The 18,888-nt window shown below is 42.2% G+C and overlaps 1 protein-coding gene across 6 annotated transcripts; it reads right to left on the bottom strand.

Annotated features, from left to right (window-relative positions):
- Positions 1–287: 287 nt before the first annotated feature.
- TBXT (T-box transcription factor T) lies at positions 288–9,185 on the bottom strand. 6 transcript variants are annotated; one of them, XM_027686708.1, is made up of 8 exons: positions 8,860–9,185; positions 8,457–8,721; positions 7,764–7,898; positions 6,956–7,017; positions 6,801–6,862; positions 5,820–5,996; positions 4,149–4,281; positions 288–2,331 (listed from the first exon to the last, which is right to left on the bottom strand). In XM_027686708.1, exons 1-8 carry the CDS (start codon positions 9,063–9,065, stop codon positions 2,064–2,066), a joined length of 1,308 nt encoding a protein of 435 aa, XP_027542509.1. In that variant the 5' UTR covers positions 9,066–9,185; the 3' UTR covers positions 288–2,063. The 6 variants fall into 6 exon arrangements, with proteins under 6 accessions (XP_027542509.1, XP_027542519.1, XP_027542534.1 ...); XM_027686718.1 differs by having other exon boundaries at positions 4,149–4,278; XM_027686733.1 differs by having other exon boundaries at positions 5,820–5,993.
- Between the last annotated feature and the right edge of the window lie 9,703 nt (positions 9,186–18,888).

The raw sequence follows: 18,888 nt of genomic DNA, 5'->3' as shown, positions 1-18,888 counted from the left end.
CCAAGTGCGGGTATCACCTCTGAATACCAGGCAGTGAAGGATTTATCAAAAGGAAGGACAAACAAAAAGGGGGGGGAGGGAAACAGGGAAGAAAGGAAGAACTCTCTGAACCTTCACGCACAGACACAAGTCACCTTGCAGCAGGAACCACTTGTGAAAACGCTCCATGGAAGGTCAACATACTGCAGGTTCAATATGGCTGATGTGTATTTGATTCACCTTTCCCACCGCTCCCATAAACCAAAATCAAGCATTGGGTTTTAAGAATCTTTACTTTTTTTTAATTTAAATTATACTTCCAAAATACAAGTATAAAACCTCACAATGAAATATGTTGCTAATTTCTACAAAATAGTCTAAATAATAATGCACTTACATCATTTACACAATGTACCTTCACAATAAAACAGGAGCACTTAGATCAATATTTACATATTGACAGAGGATGCAGCCGTGCAGCCATTTGCTTCTGGTGCCTTCTCCTGCTGGAGTACCACCTCCAGGAGACCACAGCCTGCTGTTGCACACAGATCCCTCTGTGGGGAGAAAGCCCTGCCAAAGCCTTTCGAGGTGCAGGGACCTGCCCCTAGGGTGCCAAAGAGCCCAAAATGGTGGCAAATACTTGTTTTTCCATTTTAAAAGTTGCCACTGTAGCACATGAGCACACAATCAGTTATTTAAGGAATTCCCTGATACAGAATTTTGCTTCACTATTTAGGCACTTCATTATAAAAGTTATTTATTATGGCTTATGCAAAAGAACTCCCTTACCCCAGGACATGTATTTGCCAGTGGGAGAAAGAGACATGTCTAAGGGCACACTTTAAGCCAATGTTTTGGGTTAGCCTGCATTAGAGATTTGGATCACGTTACTTAATATCAGTCATGAAGGAGGTATTTTATAAAGACCTGTTCTTTCCAGCAAGTCAAGCAGTCAGTGTATTTTAAATCTTAGGGTATCTGCACTTTTCCCCAAAATTCTTGGTAACTACAGATTTCCCTCTTACAATAAGTTAACTACTTACATCCATGTTGTTCAATATCCCACATGATTGTCTTAAAAGAGTACACTGTAGGTAGAGGGGTTATTTACATATCTTAACACATAGAAAATAAAGTTGTAACTTACCAAATAATAAATATAGATCAGAGAAGAAGATTGAAATAAAATAAATTAGAATGATTCTCCAGATGTTTGAACTCCCTCCCTTAAGGCCTGAGACAAAGACCATAAAAAAAAAAAAAAACAACCAACCAAAAAAAAACCAAAAAAACCCCAGTGATGTATTTTCAATGTCTCAAAACGTTTTGGATAGGGCTCCTAATTAGATACCAGCTGTTTGAAATGAGATGTTTAGTTAAGCTGATGGGTATTTGAAATCTATATGATCAAACACCAAAACTTACTTCTAAGAGGAGTCTTTTGGGTAAAACTTTTTAGACCAGACATTAATACTGTTTTTATTGGGAGGATTACAGTTCTTGCAGATTGTCTCAACATTAATTCAGCAGCAAGGAAATAAGCATACAGTTAAGAACACAACGTATTTGTGAGGCAAATACGTGTTAGTGCACATGATTTTCCAAAAACTTCACTCCTCAGCTACATTTGTGCATATTTCAGAATGCTTCTAACTAGATGGTTAATAAGTCTTCTCATGCCTACAGCTAAGTTTGCCATTTAAAAAAATTAACTGAAAACCAGTTATGAGTAACTTTCTCAAGAACGACCCCAAACTTCAGGTCCAAATATATGAGAATACTGAGAAATTGGAAATCTAAGTAAAAAACTTAAAACTTAGGTCTATCAAACTTTAAAAAATGAATAAGATTAAAAGCAGTGAATCTGCTCTCAGAATTGCACACTCACCAGTTTATAAACTCTACATGAAATCAGTGATGCACTGTTCACTATAAGAGGTATAATGTAGGTGCTCTATGCAAAGCAGTGCAGATGCTTTGTTCGCAGTTTCTTTCATGTCTCCTTTTTGTCTTCCTTGAGGATTAAGCATTTAAAGTAATTCAGTAGCTAAAAAGTCTGCCTTAAAGGAAAAGGTCGAGGTTTACATGGAAGGGGGCGTGACAGGTGTCCACGTTGATGCCAGCCTGGCATGTGTGGAGGCATCATACTGGCTGTCAGGCAGGTCCGTGGGTGCCCCGCCGTCGTACAGGGGGGAGGCAGAGGAGGTGGCTGTGACCGGGTGAGGAAGAGTAGTGTAGTGTGCAGAAGAGCCACGCAAAAACTGGGAGCTCAGGCCGTTGGACATCCCGCTTGACTGAGACACTGGTGTGATGGTGCTGTTACTCACAGACCATAAGTTGGGGTACTGACTGAAAGTGATAAACAAAACAAGTTATTAGTGACTCTAGTGCCTGCTGGCAGTTTCTCAGGTCACAACACAGAGCCCAAGCTGGGTCCATTTGCTGAAGATGATGAAATTCACTAGGCAGTCCCCTGCCACTGTGAGGTAGGAAGGACCCTCAGGCAGGATTCGTGTTCATGGCACCTCACAAATAAATCTAACCTCCCTGTTTTCCAACAGCAGGTTCCAGAACTAGGTATACTAGCCAATTTTAGGCCAAGCTGAGGAATGAACAGGCTGGCTAAAAAATGCAGAGGTTTGAGAGCTGATTCCTGAGCCATGATGGCATTAGGGGGAAAGGCACATGGTGGAGGTGGCTGGACACAGCAGCTGTTGGAGGCAGGCAGGTTTGAATACACTGCCATGAGTCTGATGGAGTCCCTTGGGTGCCTCTGTAGTCAGACAGGGATGGATGCCTCCATACAGCAACTCAGCCCTCCTTGTTCACCAGCTCATGTTAGAAGGGGAAGCGCCAGACTGCAGATCACACAGATACTACAGAAAGGGCTGCTTGAAAGGAAAAAAGCTTCATCAGGACACTAGAGCCTCTGCACTCTCTCTCCTCTAACTATACACAAACACACCTAAACATTAAAAAAAACCAGGATGATTAAAGAGAAATATTATGAGTAACAGTAAAGTTCTGATGTATAATACTACACAGCACTTTCTACCTATTGATCCCAAGCAGGTTAATAAGAAAGAAAAATATTATTCTTACTTTACAGATAGGGGTTTAGACAAAAGGAGTGGCAGAAATGCCTTCTTTGAGGTCCCACAGTTCCATTTCTACTAGTTTTATCTACTGGACAGCTCAATGCACCAAGTGAAACTCAGAGGACTTTGCAACTTTCTAAATATATATCCTGGGAGTCAGACATAGAAAGAAGTGCTAGGAGGACCTGTTTACTCAATTAATCTGTGTTCAGGACTAAAGCTTAAGTTCAGTAATACCAGTAACTCATACTGAGTAGTAGTACGTAGTCTGATTAACAGCCCAGTGTCCATGTGCACGTTCAAATAAAAATGCTTTCCACAAATAGAATGGTAGGTCTGAATTGTTGAGAAAGATGTTCAAACCTTGTCCTTCTGTGGTTAATAGCAAATATTTTACCACCTTTCCTGTATGTCTTTGAATTTTCAAGTTTAGTTCCAAGGGACTAACTGTAAGCTAAATCTCTGTTAAAGGATCCAAAAGTTTAATTAAGATAATAAGTAAAAAGAGGAGAAAAGATACATTTTTATGATCACAAAATAACAAGACTTTCACTACATGTATAATCCCATGCTAGGCTAGAGTGGCAATGTTTAAGTAAAGAATTACTGCCCCAACTGTGTGCTCCATCTCCTCAATACAGTTCACTGCTCCAACATTTGTAGCAGAACAAGGGTTTATGGAGATGGTTGAGAAAGCAGTTACTGGGCAAAATGAAAGAAATAAAAAAATTAACTTGTTTTAAAACACCACTATGCTGAAAGGAGATGAAACTTCAGGAAGCATCCTCAAATTCAATGTATGTTTGTCTAAGTGATTTTCAATCCTTAAACTATCAAATATTGTTGTCACAAGTAACTACATTTCCAAAACCAAAACATTAAAAAAATTTGTTTCTTCAATTCTGTTTTCCTTGTGAATAGTCCTTCTCAGTGCCCCACAGAGAACTAATGATTCACACATGGCCATAGGGATTTCTAATTCGGTGGTGACTATCTCCTTTTTCAGCCCTCTCTTCCTAGAAAGTACCAAGACATCAATTTGAGGGCTGCTGAGGGACAGAATCCTACCTGGAGCTGGTAGCTGTGCCAGTGCTGTGACTCATGGGCAGCATCGTTGTGTGTGTAGTAACTCCTAGAGAAGACCAGTTGTCATGGGACTGCAGCATGGATAGGCAGGCAGAAGAGTTATCAGTATAGGCTGCTGAGAAAACAAATAATCACTTAAACACACTAGAATCAGGCCACACAATCTTGTATTTAAATGCAATCTATAGCTTTAAACCACCTCCCTCCACTACTACCCTGAAAAAAGAAAAAAAAGACAAAATTACCCACACAGAGAAGAAAAAAAATGGAGCCACAACTAGTTGTGTCAAGCTCAACCTTTCACTGGCATTGCCCTGATATGCTGTTTTGCTCAACTCACAACTGCAAAGTCTTATTTCTGTGAAGGAGCTATAGGCAAAAAGCTGTCTGCAAACCACCTGCTAATTTAGCCCATGCTTCTTTATTCAGTCTGTGGGAAGAGGCAGGCTCTTTATTGACACTATTGCAGTCACCTGGGGACCTTCTAGGGCACTTTCTTTATCTCCATCACCCACACTGGCAGTAACACTCTGGCAGACCTGGATAACAAGCATATCACTAAATTACACACACCAGTTTTGAGCTGAGTTGCCATGGGCTTTGAAGTCCACCTTGGGCACCATTAGGAGTGATTGGACTGTGGCTTAGACTACTCAGCTTGTGACCAAAACTGGCTGGCCAATACAGCAGAGGCACTAGGAAGCTATAAAGGGAATCCCATACAACCATCCATAGTGAGAAAGAAGTTGCTGTGGCAGCTGCCTAAGTGAAGAAGAGGTTCCTTGCTGAGGAGCAGGGAACAAGAAGGAACACCAGAGGTATTTTCTTCTTTTATTATTTAAATTACAAAACTTGCATGAAACTTCCCCGATGCAAGAAAAGTTCACAGAAAGCTAGTTTTTTACTTCCAAATGAACTACAAAGCTACATACAAGATTGGTCAGGCTGCATCTAGAAGCCTGTGTATTACTTCATAAATCAAAATATTAAATAATTTTTATGGGAACCTACAATATCTACACAGCCTTAAAAGCAAAAATTGCTAACAATTCTTTGCGAGAAGAAAGAAAATATATTTTAAAAAAAATTACTTAAAAATGCTCCTTTCTCCCTTAAGTATCTAGTGCTTGAGACACTAAGCCTTAAGATATTTGCCTATTTCTGAGCACAACTTTTAATAGCTCTGCAATTTACTCAGCTCCATATTATTTCTTTTTATGCAGTCATGGCACAGACATTAACTAGAGCTACTGGCAACTGAAACTAACATAATCAGGCTCTCAATTATTATGTGTTAATAATAAGTGATACTAACAGAACCAGACATACATCTTCATTTCAATGTATTGCCTATAAACAATCATTAAAGTCCTTATTTTCAAACTTAAAGTAAGTTTAAGCAAAATGGTTTCAAGAACTCAAGAGCACAACACAAAGCCAGCACAATACAATCCGATCAATTAACAGGGGACAGTTTTTCCATCATAAAGAGACTGAAGACATGTACCCATCACCCCCTTTTCTTTGCAATGCTGACTCCAAGCCCTCTGCACAAACTGAGCTACTTAGCAACGACGCACGATGCCTCTGCTCAAAGCTCAAATCCCTCGGCTCATCCCCCACCTTTTTACAGAGCTGCAACATCAGACTTACTTGGTGAGTTGTTTCTATGGGTGTAGGGGGTGGCATAGGGGGCAGGACGGTGGTTCCTCAGCGATGAGTACCTTTCACAGCTGTGAGCAGGGGAGAGTGACAGGGGGGCTCCAAACTGGGCGTGAGGATTGGCAGGTGGGCACAGAGTTCCAGTCCCAGGAATAAGCCAACTACCTACTGGGGGGAAGCAAGAGGTCTGTAAGAGGGCTATGTAATGCAGCCAGGGAGGAAAAGAAACAACAGCTTAAAAGAAGACCCGTGTCAAGCCAACATTATTTTTTAAATTACCATTTCATTACAATCACAGTAAAGAAACACAGAAATTGTTAAACCCTCCCATATGTAGGTAGTGTGTGCTCAGTAATTGTTAGCATGTTATTCAGTTTTAAACTGCTCTTTGAACTCAATCTATAGCTAAGCTCTGAAGTTTCTCAGACTGCTAAGAACTCCTCTTAAAAATTAAGTATTTTCTCTGAAACAAAATAATTCCTACTGCAAATCAACTCTCCCCCTTTATAGACTGCACTGTTTTGTCAATCATCTGTTAAAACAGAAATCATTAAAACACTAATGCTTTTTAATCATCTGAAAAAACTTTAGGCAAATGCCCATATTTTTCTTAGAATACTTAAACCATAAGTACTGTTTCAATAATTCTATGAAATAAACTTTTGTCTCCATATCCACGTGAATATTGCTATCCTTATATACAAAGGCAGTTGTCTTTTTGGACATGAAGGCAATTGCAAGATTCTATTAAATAATTTTGAATGTAAGAAAAGAAGTCTTAACCACAGAGATCATAATGTTTATACAATCACAAACCTGCACAAACCACAATCACAAGGACTGTTAATACTATTCTCCTTATGAACTAACAAGCCAGCCAGCAAACAGCAGTCTCAAAGTTTTGCTTAACGTAACAGATGAGATGGAAGAAATCAAAGTTATGCTCATGATGTGTAATGAAAGGAAACGTACACTGTGAATACCCAGACTGCTGATTGTCTCCCACTTCCTCCATCATGTCTTTGTGATCACTTCTATAAAAGAAACCGTGTTGTATTAGTTAAGAATATGCCTCTACAAATCTACATTAAAAATCCACACTTTAGAATTAAATTAAGAGCTCTCACCTTTCTTTTGCATCAAGAAATGCCTTTGCAAACGGATTGTATTTAATTTTTAAAGCTGTGATCTAAAAACAACAACAAATATCTTTATTTACAAGTATCACCATTCATTATCACACTGACATTAGGATTTGAATTAGGCCTATCCACTGAAGTTGGTAAAAATCACTGACTTTTTAAGAAATAAAAGTAGTGCCATAATAGCAACCTACAGATATCAAATAAACAGCTTGTTAAGGTCTGAAGCAGTATCAAAGGGCTAGGAATTAGTTTCTCTGCCAAATTCTAAGAGACTGAATTGCCCAGGTTTATTGATCATCTAAGGAAACACCTAAGAAAGGTAGTACACTAAAGAGTTATAAAAATCTTCACGTTTCAAGCCAGAGCAGAATGGACATCAAAGAAATCTCAGAAAGATTGGTAATTTGCAGATTCATTCAACATAGATGCAAATTTAGGCTAACAGAAAAAGGGCCATCCCAAAACTGTCACATCCAGTTATTTCACTGTGTAGATGAAAATGACAACTATACTTTTCATCATAGTTGTTTGCCCCACAAAATCTTTTAAGAATGACTCTCCTACAATGAATTTGTAGTACATATTGAGACAGTGATCAGAACTTTGTGCCATAACACATTTATACAGCTTTTACATACAATAATTCAATTTTTTATATTTAGCTTAAAAAAAAAAATCACAGGAAGAACTGAAAAACGTGAAAAGAGATCCATTATTTTGCTCTGTAACATGCACTTTGCTACTTAAAACTTCCTGGTAAGTGGCATCCTTTCTTCCCTGCTGTGCATACCTCCTCATTCTGGTAGGCCGTCACGGCTATAAACTGGGTCTCTGGGAAGGAATGGCTGGTGATCATCCGTTGTGGGCCACCCACTCGCACTATATGAATCCTTGGCTCATACTTATGCAGGGAGTTCAACATGATCTGTAAGCAAATGGACAGAGCAGATGAGCAGGGACAGAATAGTGGCAGATGCTGGCAGGTACAGAGAGGACACAGGTTTTAAAGTATCTAAAAGAAAAAAGCAACAGGTATAAATAAGCCCTAAAACTGAAGCTGTAAGAGAAAAAGTGCACTGAGAACAGACACCATGACTTCGTGCATAGTTATCCTTATCCCTGTTACTTGACAAGGTGCTTGCAGAGTCACTAATGCATCAGTGATACGCTAGCCAGAAAGATTCATCTACCACATCGTCGGCATTATTCAGATCAGAAGGAGACATCTAAAAAGGAAAGTCATAAAAGGCACCCATCTTCGGTAAAAAGAGCAAGTCTCCTGAAGGAATGAAGTGGGGGGGGGGGGAAGAGGAGGCAGAAGCGCGACCCACTCCAGCACGTTTGATAAGAGCAGTATGAAAACGAGCTTTAAGGAGAGGGTGAGCGAGCAGGGGGCTTGGAAGGACCTGCCGCCCCGCAGGGCCGGGCCTGATTGGTCCAGCCCCGCTGACCGACACGTCCCGGTGCCTGTGCCGGTGCTTACCTGCCCGCCGCCGTTGAGCTTGTTGGTGAGTTTGACTTTACTGAAGGAGACGGGCGCCTTCATCCAGTGGGCACCGAAATTAGGCGAGTCGGGGTGGATGTAGACGCAGCTGGGCGCCTGCGGCTCCGGCTTCCCGCCAGGCACCCACTCCCCGTTCACGTACTTCCAGCGGTGCCCGTCGGCCGCCACGAAGTCCAGCAGGAAGGAGTACATGGCGTTGGGATCCAGCCCCGACACGCTCACCTTCAGCACCGGGAACATCCTCCTGCGGGGCGACACGGAGCCGCGAGGTGCGGCGGGGCCATCCCGCAACCCCCGACCCCGAGAGCCCCTCGCCCCCCCGCGGGCGACCGGGAGCGGGGCCGGCGGCACCCCTTCCCTCTCTCTCTCCCTCCCTCCCTACCTGCCGTTCTTGGTGACAATCATCTCATTGGTGAGCTCCTTGAAGCGTAGCCACAGGTCGCTGTCCTCCAGTGCGACGCGCAGCTCCCGCTCCGTGGGGTCGCCCTTCTCGCTGCCCGCCTGCAGCTCGCTCTCCACGGCGCTCAGCAGGTGGTCCACGCGGTACTGCGGGGGCTTGCCCGCGCCCTCCGGGCCGGGAGAGCTCATGCTGGCCCCGCGCCCGCCCGGCGGGGCAGCTCCGTGGCACAGCCCCGAGAGGAGCCGGGCCAGGCGCTACCTCCCCTGGCCCTGGGCGGCCCCAGCGAGGGCGGCGGGGCCGGGCCGCTGTTATAGCCCGCCATAAACGCCCCCCCGGTGACATCACCGCGCCCGCGGGGGGGCCCCGTTGATTGGCGGGCGGCGCCTTTGATCCGGCGGGCCGGGCCTCGCCATTGGCTGCCCGCGGCCATATCACAGCGGGGCCCGCGGGGGCCTGTGATGTTTAATTGCGGCCCGCGGGATTGAACGCGGCTATTTTATGTAAATCTGCCCCCAAATGTTTGCACCTCTATCAAAGCCGCCGGGGCCGGGGCTCCGGCAGCCGCGGAGGAAATGGCCCATCTCGGCAACAGCCTCACAACCGGCGAGAGCGGCACCCTCCCGCCTCCCGCCGCAGCGAGCCCCCCGGTCCGCTTTTAGGCAGTCAGTCCTCGGCGGGTGACACCTCCTCCGCTGATCCATGTTTAGGGGAAAGAACGGGAAGTCCTTCTCCACAAGCAGCCGCAGGCTGTCAGCACCCACACCCACCCCCGTTCCCTCGCTGCTCCTGCCCCCTTGACAGAAACTTCTGCTTCAGTGAAGGATGCAGTTGGCAACGACAAACCTTGCAGTAAAATTTAGCCAAAGAGCCGAAACAGCACTGTAAAGCGGCTGACCACGAACCTGGCACAGCACGGGCACTCCCCGCCACCAGCTCCCCGATTTTAAGTGAGCCTAGGAGCCCACCCGTGAGAAAAGTCGCAGTTTGCCACATAGCACCACCACCACGGGCAGCGCCTTCGCAGCCGAGGTGCTCGACAGCGATAGTTTCGAGCCACCCTACCTAAATAAAATATTTAAAAAAAAAAATCTAGAAATCATATGGATGGTTACCTGCCATCCCACCTAAATAAAAACGTACTTCTGAAAAACCAGATCGACAGCTAAAGGCTTCGTCTCGTGTAACAAGGAGAAACCCCCGCGAGTTCCTGCGGGCAAGAGCGGAGGCTGAGCCTCACGGGTGAAACTTGCAACGGGCTGAACTTCTTGTAACGTTATTTGACACAAAAACAAGAGCCGGGATGAGGCAGAGAAGGGATGCTCTGAAGCACTCCCGCCCGCCAGTGTTGTAATAGTTTGCATTCTCCGGGGCTGTGGCGGTCTGTGGTGTGAGGGAAACAGTTTATTACCTTTCCGTGAGAATCCCTGGATAGAGGGTGAGAGAGGTGACAATGAGCAGGAAATAGTTCAATGGGGTCTCTTTAAACAATAACAAGTCTTTTAAACGGGAGCAAAGGAGAGGGAAAAAGAAGGGGCGCGGTGTAAAAATCAAAGTTGTTTCTGAAATAGGCATCTCCTCTTCTCCAAACACCGCGCATCATCTCTGCCGGGATTTTTCACATTTTAGGAGAAAGTGCCCCTGTTACACTGTCGAGCTGTCTGGCAGCAGAAGGAGCTGGAAGTCAGGGCTGCCAGGGGAAGGCACACTGAAGGTCCTTTTTGCGGTGGTTTTGCGATGGTTCAGTCCGGGCACCGGCTCTTTCTGAGGAGAGACACCCCCTGCCTGCACGTCCTGCCATTCCACGCTCCACATCCAGCGGAGCAGCAGCCTGAGCGTGTCTGCCCTCGTCAAACTTAAAATAATCCCAAACCTTCCGCTATTACTTTCGGTTTCTTTTTGGTTTAGGAGCTACGGCTTTGGGCTGTATTTTCATGCACCGGGCATCGGGCTCATATATCATTAACTTAACTCCGCAGAGTTTTTTTTTCCCCTTCAACCTGATGTGCCGAATTCCGCAAGCCATCTCTCTTCAACCATTGTGCAGAAACAAGCGAAAAAAATGTTAACCCTTCATAGTAATACCTGCGTTAAAGTTTCTTAAAGTTTTTTCTGCCTGACCACCGCCTGCTTTTTGTCCTCTTTGGAAGGGGAAAGCAGCATTTGCAAAGAAATTGTGGACAAAGTTTACTAAGTTGATACGTAGTCACTGCTAGCGGTAGTTGGAGATGATCTTTTCACTATCAGGTGTTTATTTCACTGAAGGCGCTCCACTCAAAACAAGCAAACACGACCTAACAAAAGCCACGAGGACTTAAGCCCCGCCAGGGCACGGCACGCTGGCTTTCGAGTGAGCTGGCAGCCCCATCTTTGGGTTTGTGCTTTCAAGGCGACATTTCAAACATCTCAATCCTTAAACAAAAAGCTGAGCACCAGGAAAGGCTAACAACCCCGAAGGACTCGCACGGACAGTCGCTCGCTCCGTACAGGTGACAGGGAAAAACTTTTGAACTCTTGCAGAAGTCGCATCGCTTTTAGGGTACGGTCTGCGGAGGGGAAGGGGACGAGAGTGGTGGGGGTAGTGATGGTGGGTCCCGTGTAGGCAAACTTCAGCCTCAGCTCTTCCTCAGCTCTACCCCACCTGACAATGAACGTGTTTAAGAGTCGAAAGCAGCGGGAACAGCCGGAATTGAAAGCGACGGAGCGGTTTCGGTGGAAAATGAACCATACCGAAAATGAATAAATAAAATAATTAGAGACGATCTAAATGTGAATTTAGGTGATGTGAGTTTTTAAAACACCATTTAGTTCTTCCAGATCGATTCTCCAAGGAAGGACTAATTCCTTACACATATATGTATAGGCACTCAAGGAATGGGAAGCCCTTCGGCAGCAGATACTTATCTACACAGTTGATACTTTTTGCACTGATCGCTCTCTTTAGATAAAGGGAGGAGAGCTGAAGTTCAATTTGATTTGATATATTTCACGTTTTATTTAATACTTAGCAAATGAGCGAGCCACTCATCCCAGACAAATGATGTATGCTCTCAAATTTAGTTGGTCTTTCAAAAAAGAAGCTTTTCCAGCTATCAATTTTAAAATGACCATGAAGAAAACACCCGTTTCCAGGAGTTTATACATAATCTTTGGAACGGGGAAAAAACCAAGACCAACCTAACAACCAGCCCAAAATATCCAACAAGCCCAAACCCTAAAGTTTTCCCTCAATTTAGATTCCTGTTGTCTTTATTTTATTTTATTTCCTTCCCCCTCTTTCTGATCTTAATTGCACTTTGGTTCTCAGGAGAGAGGACTCCCCAGTTCCACAGTCTTTTCACCAGGAGCTGCAGTGCATGACAGTTTACAGCCAAAAAACTTCCTTCAGCTGAACAGCTATAAAGATTCCCGATTTATAGCAATACTTTTCCTCTTACATGGGAAGAGCAGTAGCCTCCAGCTGTTACTTCGGGTTCAGAAGGCCTGTCAGTCATTCTCTTCCTTATTCCCCGGGACATCGCAAACCCCCAGACACCTTCTCAGCGGGAACCAGTCCGTCCCGAGGTCCCGCAGCCCTCGGGTACCAATTGCCCCCCCGTGCAGCTTTAACCGCCTGGGTAGGCCGTGTGAAAATGTGAGATCGTGTTTAAGTATTGGAGGTATTTCTTTCATTATCCTTCAACTTGCAGTTCTGGGGGGGACACATGCTATTAACACCGCCCTTGGTGCCGGACCTGCGTCCTTGCAGCACTCCCACCCCATCCCGTCCTGCCCCGGGCAGCAGCCGTGGGCAGGGGCCGGCACCCACTGCGCCTGGGGAGGAAACCCACCTTCCAAAGGTCAAAACTTCCCACCCCTGAAGAATAAACACCTGCTTTCCCACTGCTTAGCTTTTTGCTTCCCTCTCCCCCCACTTAATAAAAATTAATACATTTCTTATTATATATATGTAACAGAGATGTACATCTCTACTTGTCAGCTTTTTCCTGGACACTGGGAAGGAATCTCCTACTGATACTACTACTATTGAGGCATTAATGTGGACGTAAATGCCATTTTCCTAGGAAGCTTCTGGATTTCATTTAATCTGGCATATCATTTTTCCTTATATACAAGGCTTAAACAAGAAAAAGCCTAAAGGTCATGCTGGAAGAGCTTTATATAAGAACTCACCATTTTGTAACCCCGTTGTGCTAACATATACCCACACGAGACATGATAACATGGGAAAACATACAGTGGTTTTATCCATTTTAAGTTCATACATTGTGAGCATTAAGCCTGTGGAATAAGTATGCTTCATGTTCTCTGCTTTTAGTATTTAATAGAACTGAGTTTCTCCACAGGTTTAGATGCATACATATTTTTAAAAAACATTTTCTTTTCAAGTAGTCTGAGCAGAGCACAACATGTTGATTTTGGTTGGTTTTGCTTTCCCCCTTTAGCATTTGGGAGGGCAAGGCAAAGGCAGAGTGCCATCCTGCATTTTGGGAAGGTGGCAAAACTCCCGTTGATTTAGTCAGATCTTTGCTTGAGTACTGCTAAGCACCCTCTCCAGCTCAAATGCTCAGATCCTGAGGTTTCCCTCATGAAAGTCAATGATCAAACTTCCAATGACTTCAGTGCCTGCTGCACTAGACAGCACCAACAGGATAAACATCAAAACAAACTGAAGCTCCGACGAAAGCCCATAAGGCTGAGTCTGGAACAAATATAGATGAAATCAGCAAACTTGAGAGCAGAGTATTTTTGATCCAAACTCAAAATTTTGAGCTAGAATATCTTTTTCAATATCTTAACAATATTGTTTAGATGACTAGCGTTATTTAAACCAAATTATCCTGAGTGAACTGTTGGGAACAAGTGACGACACAAACAAGAGCCACCCACCATTCTTAACAAGTCATTTCGTTAAAAGCTGCAAAGAGAGACAGGCACCACAGGGACTACAGGGGATGCAAAGAGAAGTAGTAGAATAATAGATACTGTTTATTGCATTATCCTGGTGTAAAGGATAACCCTAAAAAAACCCCCAATCAAACAAGAACAAAACAACAACAAACCAAAAAAAAAACACCCAACCCCACAATGAAGATATATTCTGCTTCAAACAGGGACCATAGGAATCTGATGACAGAAAGTACTAGTATTGTTATAAATGACCTAGCAGGAGTCCTGTTGGGAGACTCTACCATAAACACCACCTTTTCTTATACTTCAATTCATATAGTTCCCAAAGGGCAATAATGTGAACTCAACCTTTCTTGTTGAGATAGGCTGGGATAAGTTCAAAAGCTAATGTTTAGGTCTCAAATACAAAAGTCCTCAGATTTTCTGGCATTAAGAACCAAAACAACAGACTTTTACTGGTAATATTCATATTTGCCCTAAGCATGATCTCTCCTTATAAAATTATGCAGTGCTAAGAATCAAACTTTCACCATCAATGAAAGATTTAAGGCAGTTGAAAATCCATAATTTTTCCTTTCTCTCTCCTTTGAGCATTTTATGAAAACTACTATAAGGTATAAGACAAACTGGGTGCTTCACAGATAGACAATGTTAACACCTCTAGAAAAAGAGATGTAAGTCCTAATTTGTAACTGCAGAATTTTTAAAACCAAATCAAGCTCTTTTCCATTGTTTTGTGAGGAGTTTTTTCCCCTCCTTTACTGTTTTAGAGCTTTTCTTCCTCCTCCTTATTGGTCCACAGGAAAGGCAAATATACAGTGCTAATGAGCACTAATTTATATTTTATAAATAAGGATAACATTTTTAGTATTCACCTGGCAACGCGTGCCTAAATCTGGATTATCTTATGTTTTGGAATTAGTAATTGCCTTGAATGTAGCCTCAAACCTTACAGACCCTTCTGAACCCTTTACTGCCAAGATTATTTTCTGATTTCTTGCTCTAGGTAACTCCCTCATCCAGATAAAATAAAAGCACTTGGACACCTTCAGCAATGGGGGGTTACTGAAAGCAAATTCTTTGCTTCTTATCAGCAAGGAAGCTCTCAGATAGAAAACTGTTTTCTTCTTTACTTCATTTGAGTTAACCTCCACTGACTGATACCAACAGTTTTGCATAACTCTGATGCTGTTTTCATCATCTTGGTGCAGCAGGCTCAGAGGAAAGGATGGAAATTTAACTCCATCTAGAGAGTATTTGAACTCACATGTACCACACTTGTACACCTACTGAGCCACTTTTTAGCCCCCTCCACTGTCTCCTCTCTAACACTGCTCTGAACGCAATTAACTTCTTTCTTCCAAGCTATATGTGACCTATCTCTACTCTTACAACCAACTCTTCATCTTATCCACATTTCCTTCACCAACAAGGTCTTCCTCATATCTGATATAAATATTTTTGTATTATTAGTTTTAAGAAAGTGAAAAACTCACAAACCAATCGAGTCACCACCATATTTTCTTGTAAATCTTTTCCCCATTATGTTTACAACATTTATGTTGCTCACCATCATGGACAGGTCTGTTCAGAGGAAAATACATGGAATAAGGACCACACAGAGCAGAAGAACAGGACTGTGACAACAACAACTTATAAATCTGGACAAGGAATTAAGAAGGTAACACTCATTGGAAAGTGGAAATTGCAGAGAAATGAGAAACTGCTGACACAACAGCTCCTTAAGGAAGTTCCTGTTGGTCATCTCAGGGAGACAAAAGGCAAAATGCCTGTTATACAGGCCTCAGACCTGAAGAGCACATTCTGGAACCTACAGACGTGCTTGTGTTCTCTGCTTGTGGTTTCATGACCAGGAGTGTAAAATGTCTTGCAAACTTCAGTCTTTCTGCATTAAACATACCCATCAAGCTCTGACAAACACAAATGTTTCCTTCGGTTTCCTGTTTTGAATTCAGCAAATGTTAATTGGGTCTTGACCATATTTTTTCACCTTATGCAATCTAACAAGTTTAACTATGGGAAGATGGTTGCCTAATGTACAGCACAAGAGTCTGGATGCCAGGAGAGCTGATTCTGGGCTCTACTGACTCACTGTCTCACTTTGGACAAGTCTTCAGGATCTCTATTTTGGTAACCGTCAGGGTGAGAATATTATACAGAAATTTTCATTGCTAATACCCATCCTTATTTTCTCTAGAACCATTTGTAATGCAAAAAAGTATCCAATAAGTTAATAATGCATAATGAAAAGTAATTGAATGTCAAAACAAAAATTCACAACCTTTGATCTCTGGTAATGCAAATTCAGTCTGATTTTCTAACAAGGGTGCATTTTTCCTGCTGGATGTTTCTGGAACACTTGCATGTGTTAACACTAATAAAGCTGGGAATACCCGAGTTCATTAATAACCTTGCAGGCACATTGCAAGCATTTATTTGCCTTCTTCAGCTTTTTTAAAAACAAGTTGAACTAAAACAAAGCACAATTATGTTATATTCATTGTTGTTTTATACTAGTAAAAACCCCAAAACACCACCAAATGAAGCCTTCTCGAATTCTATCCCTTTGACAGCATGTTATTTGTGTTTAAAACTGGCTTTGCAAAAATTTTTTTTAAGAAACCAGAGGGAAGATTTCAGTATTGTCCAAGTCAGTAATTTAAGGTGCATTTCACTTCAAGAATATTGTGGCAGATGCCATGTATCCCCAGGAATTAATTTCCTGTTCCTGTCTGTCCAGATGTCAAGGACAGGGTCAATCTGACTGTAGGAAAAGAATTTCAAGGCACCTTCCTTTAGGATGAAAATCCTTCTCTTCAAGCCTCAACACATTGACAGCTTTGACAAAAATAAGATTTAACTCAAGACTTTATCTTTGGAAGATGCCTTGTGTCACATATTAATTTGTGTACGCTTATGATAAATATGTTTCTATTCAAAAAGCAACTGTCGTGATGCACTGAAAAGTTTTCACCCCATTTTACATCTGGAAATACAAGATTACAGTGTGTAACACCGAAACAATATTAAGTTAATAAGTCAGGTATACATTTCTGACAAAGAAATTAGAAAATCCACAAACTCATTTTATTAATGAACTTTTATGCTAAAAAAGTTCTTAATCATCAGCTAATTTCTACAGATTTTACCTCAGAAATATTTCTGCTGAAAGCATAGGAAGTTTTTCCCTGAGTGATCCATACAAGAATAAAACTAAATGAAGGATGAATACTTCCCCAGTTCTTAAAATTTTTCTTCTCAGTGCAACAGCTGGCAGCTGAAGACTCCTGTAATTACAAGACTGGGTAATGACTTGTGATCCTATTTCATTTTTGCTTATATTTTTAATTTTGTTGGGGATTTGAACCCTGAATAACAGTGAAAAAGAAGTATAACTTGATAGAGTATACACATTACAAGTCTTCCTTTGAGAAAATAAAGGATTGGAATTAACCAGGTCTCCACAAATTTTGCTTTGATCATGGCTTTACTTTTAAAACCCTTGCTTTGCCACAAGGAGGTTTTGGCAAAACATTTCTTTTGGGGAGGGGGGAGGAGATAAAAAACAGGGGGAGGAACCTAAAAATCTCCACCTTTTGGCCATCTCAAGTACTTGTCTGCCTGAAAGCTCAATATGATGCAATTAATGAAAAGCAATCCTCCACCTTCAGTGCTTCCTTCCCTTTCTCAAGACAGATGTGCTGACAGCATGGCACCTTCTTTAAAGGAACTCAGTTTTATGGAAGTTGATCTCTCAGCAAGGCACAAGTGGCTACAAGCTTTTGGCTGTCCCATGTATTTTCAAGCAAAATCACTGTGTTACATGCCAAATATCCAGAGACAATATCAGACATGAAAACCATTTCTAACCAGGGTCCAGCAAATGCCTCTTTTTTTCCCAGATTCCTTTCAAAATGTCTGTGCATGCTAAGATTTCCTTTGCTTGTCTTGGAAAACACTCTTGCAGACAAATGTATCTTGCTTGCAAGCTATCTCTTTTCTCATGTGGTCCACACATTTTACTCTGCTTGGCTTTAATCCTGTTCCTTCTGACATACCCTGATATGTAACCTCAAACCAGTTCTCTCTCTCCATACTTTTACATCTTACAAGATATACAATGCCACTTTTTCCTCACTTATATCCAAACCCAATAAAGAAAAACAACTCAAAATTCAACCTATCTGGGTGCCTAAAATCAAACACCTACATAAGTCACCTGTTAATTGGTGATGCTAAATATTTACGATTCCTACCAAAGTCAAGAACTGTAGAAAACTAGGATTAATTCAGCCCCCACAACTTCCCCTTCCCACCTGCCCTCAGACACAGAGGTATGCACATTCTCAGCTTTACTCACCAAACTAACTGTGTTAGGCTCAATGACACTGGATAAAGCAATTGCAGAAATTAAGTTATTGATTTGGATTCTCATGCCTAAAATTAGCCACAGAAGTTTGATACATTTTTAGCTTAAATATTACAGGAAAAGAAAACAAGAAGATAGAAGAAGACAATTAAATAGATACATAGAATCATAGATTTCCTTCCAAGAGGAAGCACAGCTCCAGAAAGCCTTATGGATATCAACCAGCTATCATGAGAGACAGAGGAATGACATAACTGGCACTCCAGGCTTCATGCTTCACAGCGCTTTGCACAAGCCATCTGAAGGATGCATACAGATTAAAATTTTACTCCTCAGTCTTTCTCAAAGACTTTAGCAAAACTTAGTTTTCTTAATATTGTCAGCGTTCTGACTCAGAGAAACATCAGAGGAAAATAGTGATCCCCAATATATTTAAAGTATTTGTGGACATAACTTTTGTCTGTCTCTGTAAAAATTTGGTTTAACCTTCAATCATGACTCAAAACAGGAACCACAGTTCTAAAATATTTTTTAAAAAGACAAAAATTTCTACAAATTATTTCGGAGTTAACAAAGCAATATGAAATTCTACAGAAAACTTATCATATATAAAGGATAGTATGAACTATTAGAAGTGATGTTTCCACAGCTTTAGACCAACTAATACATCATTTGAGCACAATCCTGAACAGCAACTGAACAGTAACAACAAG

The sequence above is a fragment of the Neopelma chrysocephalum genome, unplaced genomic scaffold (genome assembly GCF_003984885.1).
Source record: "Neopelma chrysocephalum unplaced genomic scaffold, ASM398488v2 Primary Assembly neopelma1_23, whole genome shotgun sequence".
Taxonomy (NCBI): domain Eukaryota; kingdom Metazoa; phylum Chordata; class Aves; order Passeriformes; family Pipridae; genus Neopelma; species Neopelma chrysocephalum.
Note: the sequence above shows the minus strand (reverse complement) of the source record. Positions and strands in the feature narration are given on the sequence as shown.

What these genes read in the sequence shown, in the direction of transcription:
- TBXT (XM_027686708.1), bottom strand. Translation starts at nt 9,065, where the DNA reads ATGAGCTCTCCCGGCCCGGAGGGCGCGGGCAAGCCCCCGCAGTACCGC. An exon ending in TTTCTTGATGCAAAAGAAAG is followed by an intron (nt 6,863 to 6,955) that starts GTGAGAGCTCTT and finishes TTTCTTTTATAG; the next exon opens with AAGTGATCACAAAGACATGA. An exon ending in GGCACAGCTACCAGCTCCAG is followed by an intron (nt 2,332 to 4,148) that starts GTAGGATTCTGT and finishes TATCACTTTCAG; the next exon opens with TCAGTACCCCAACTTATGGT.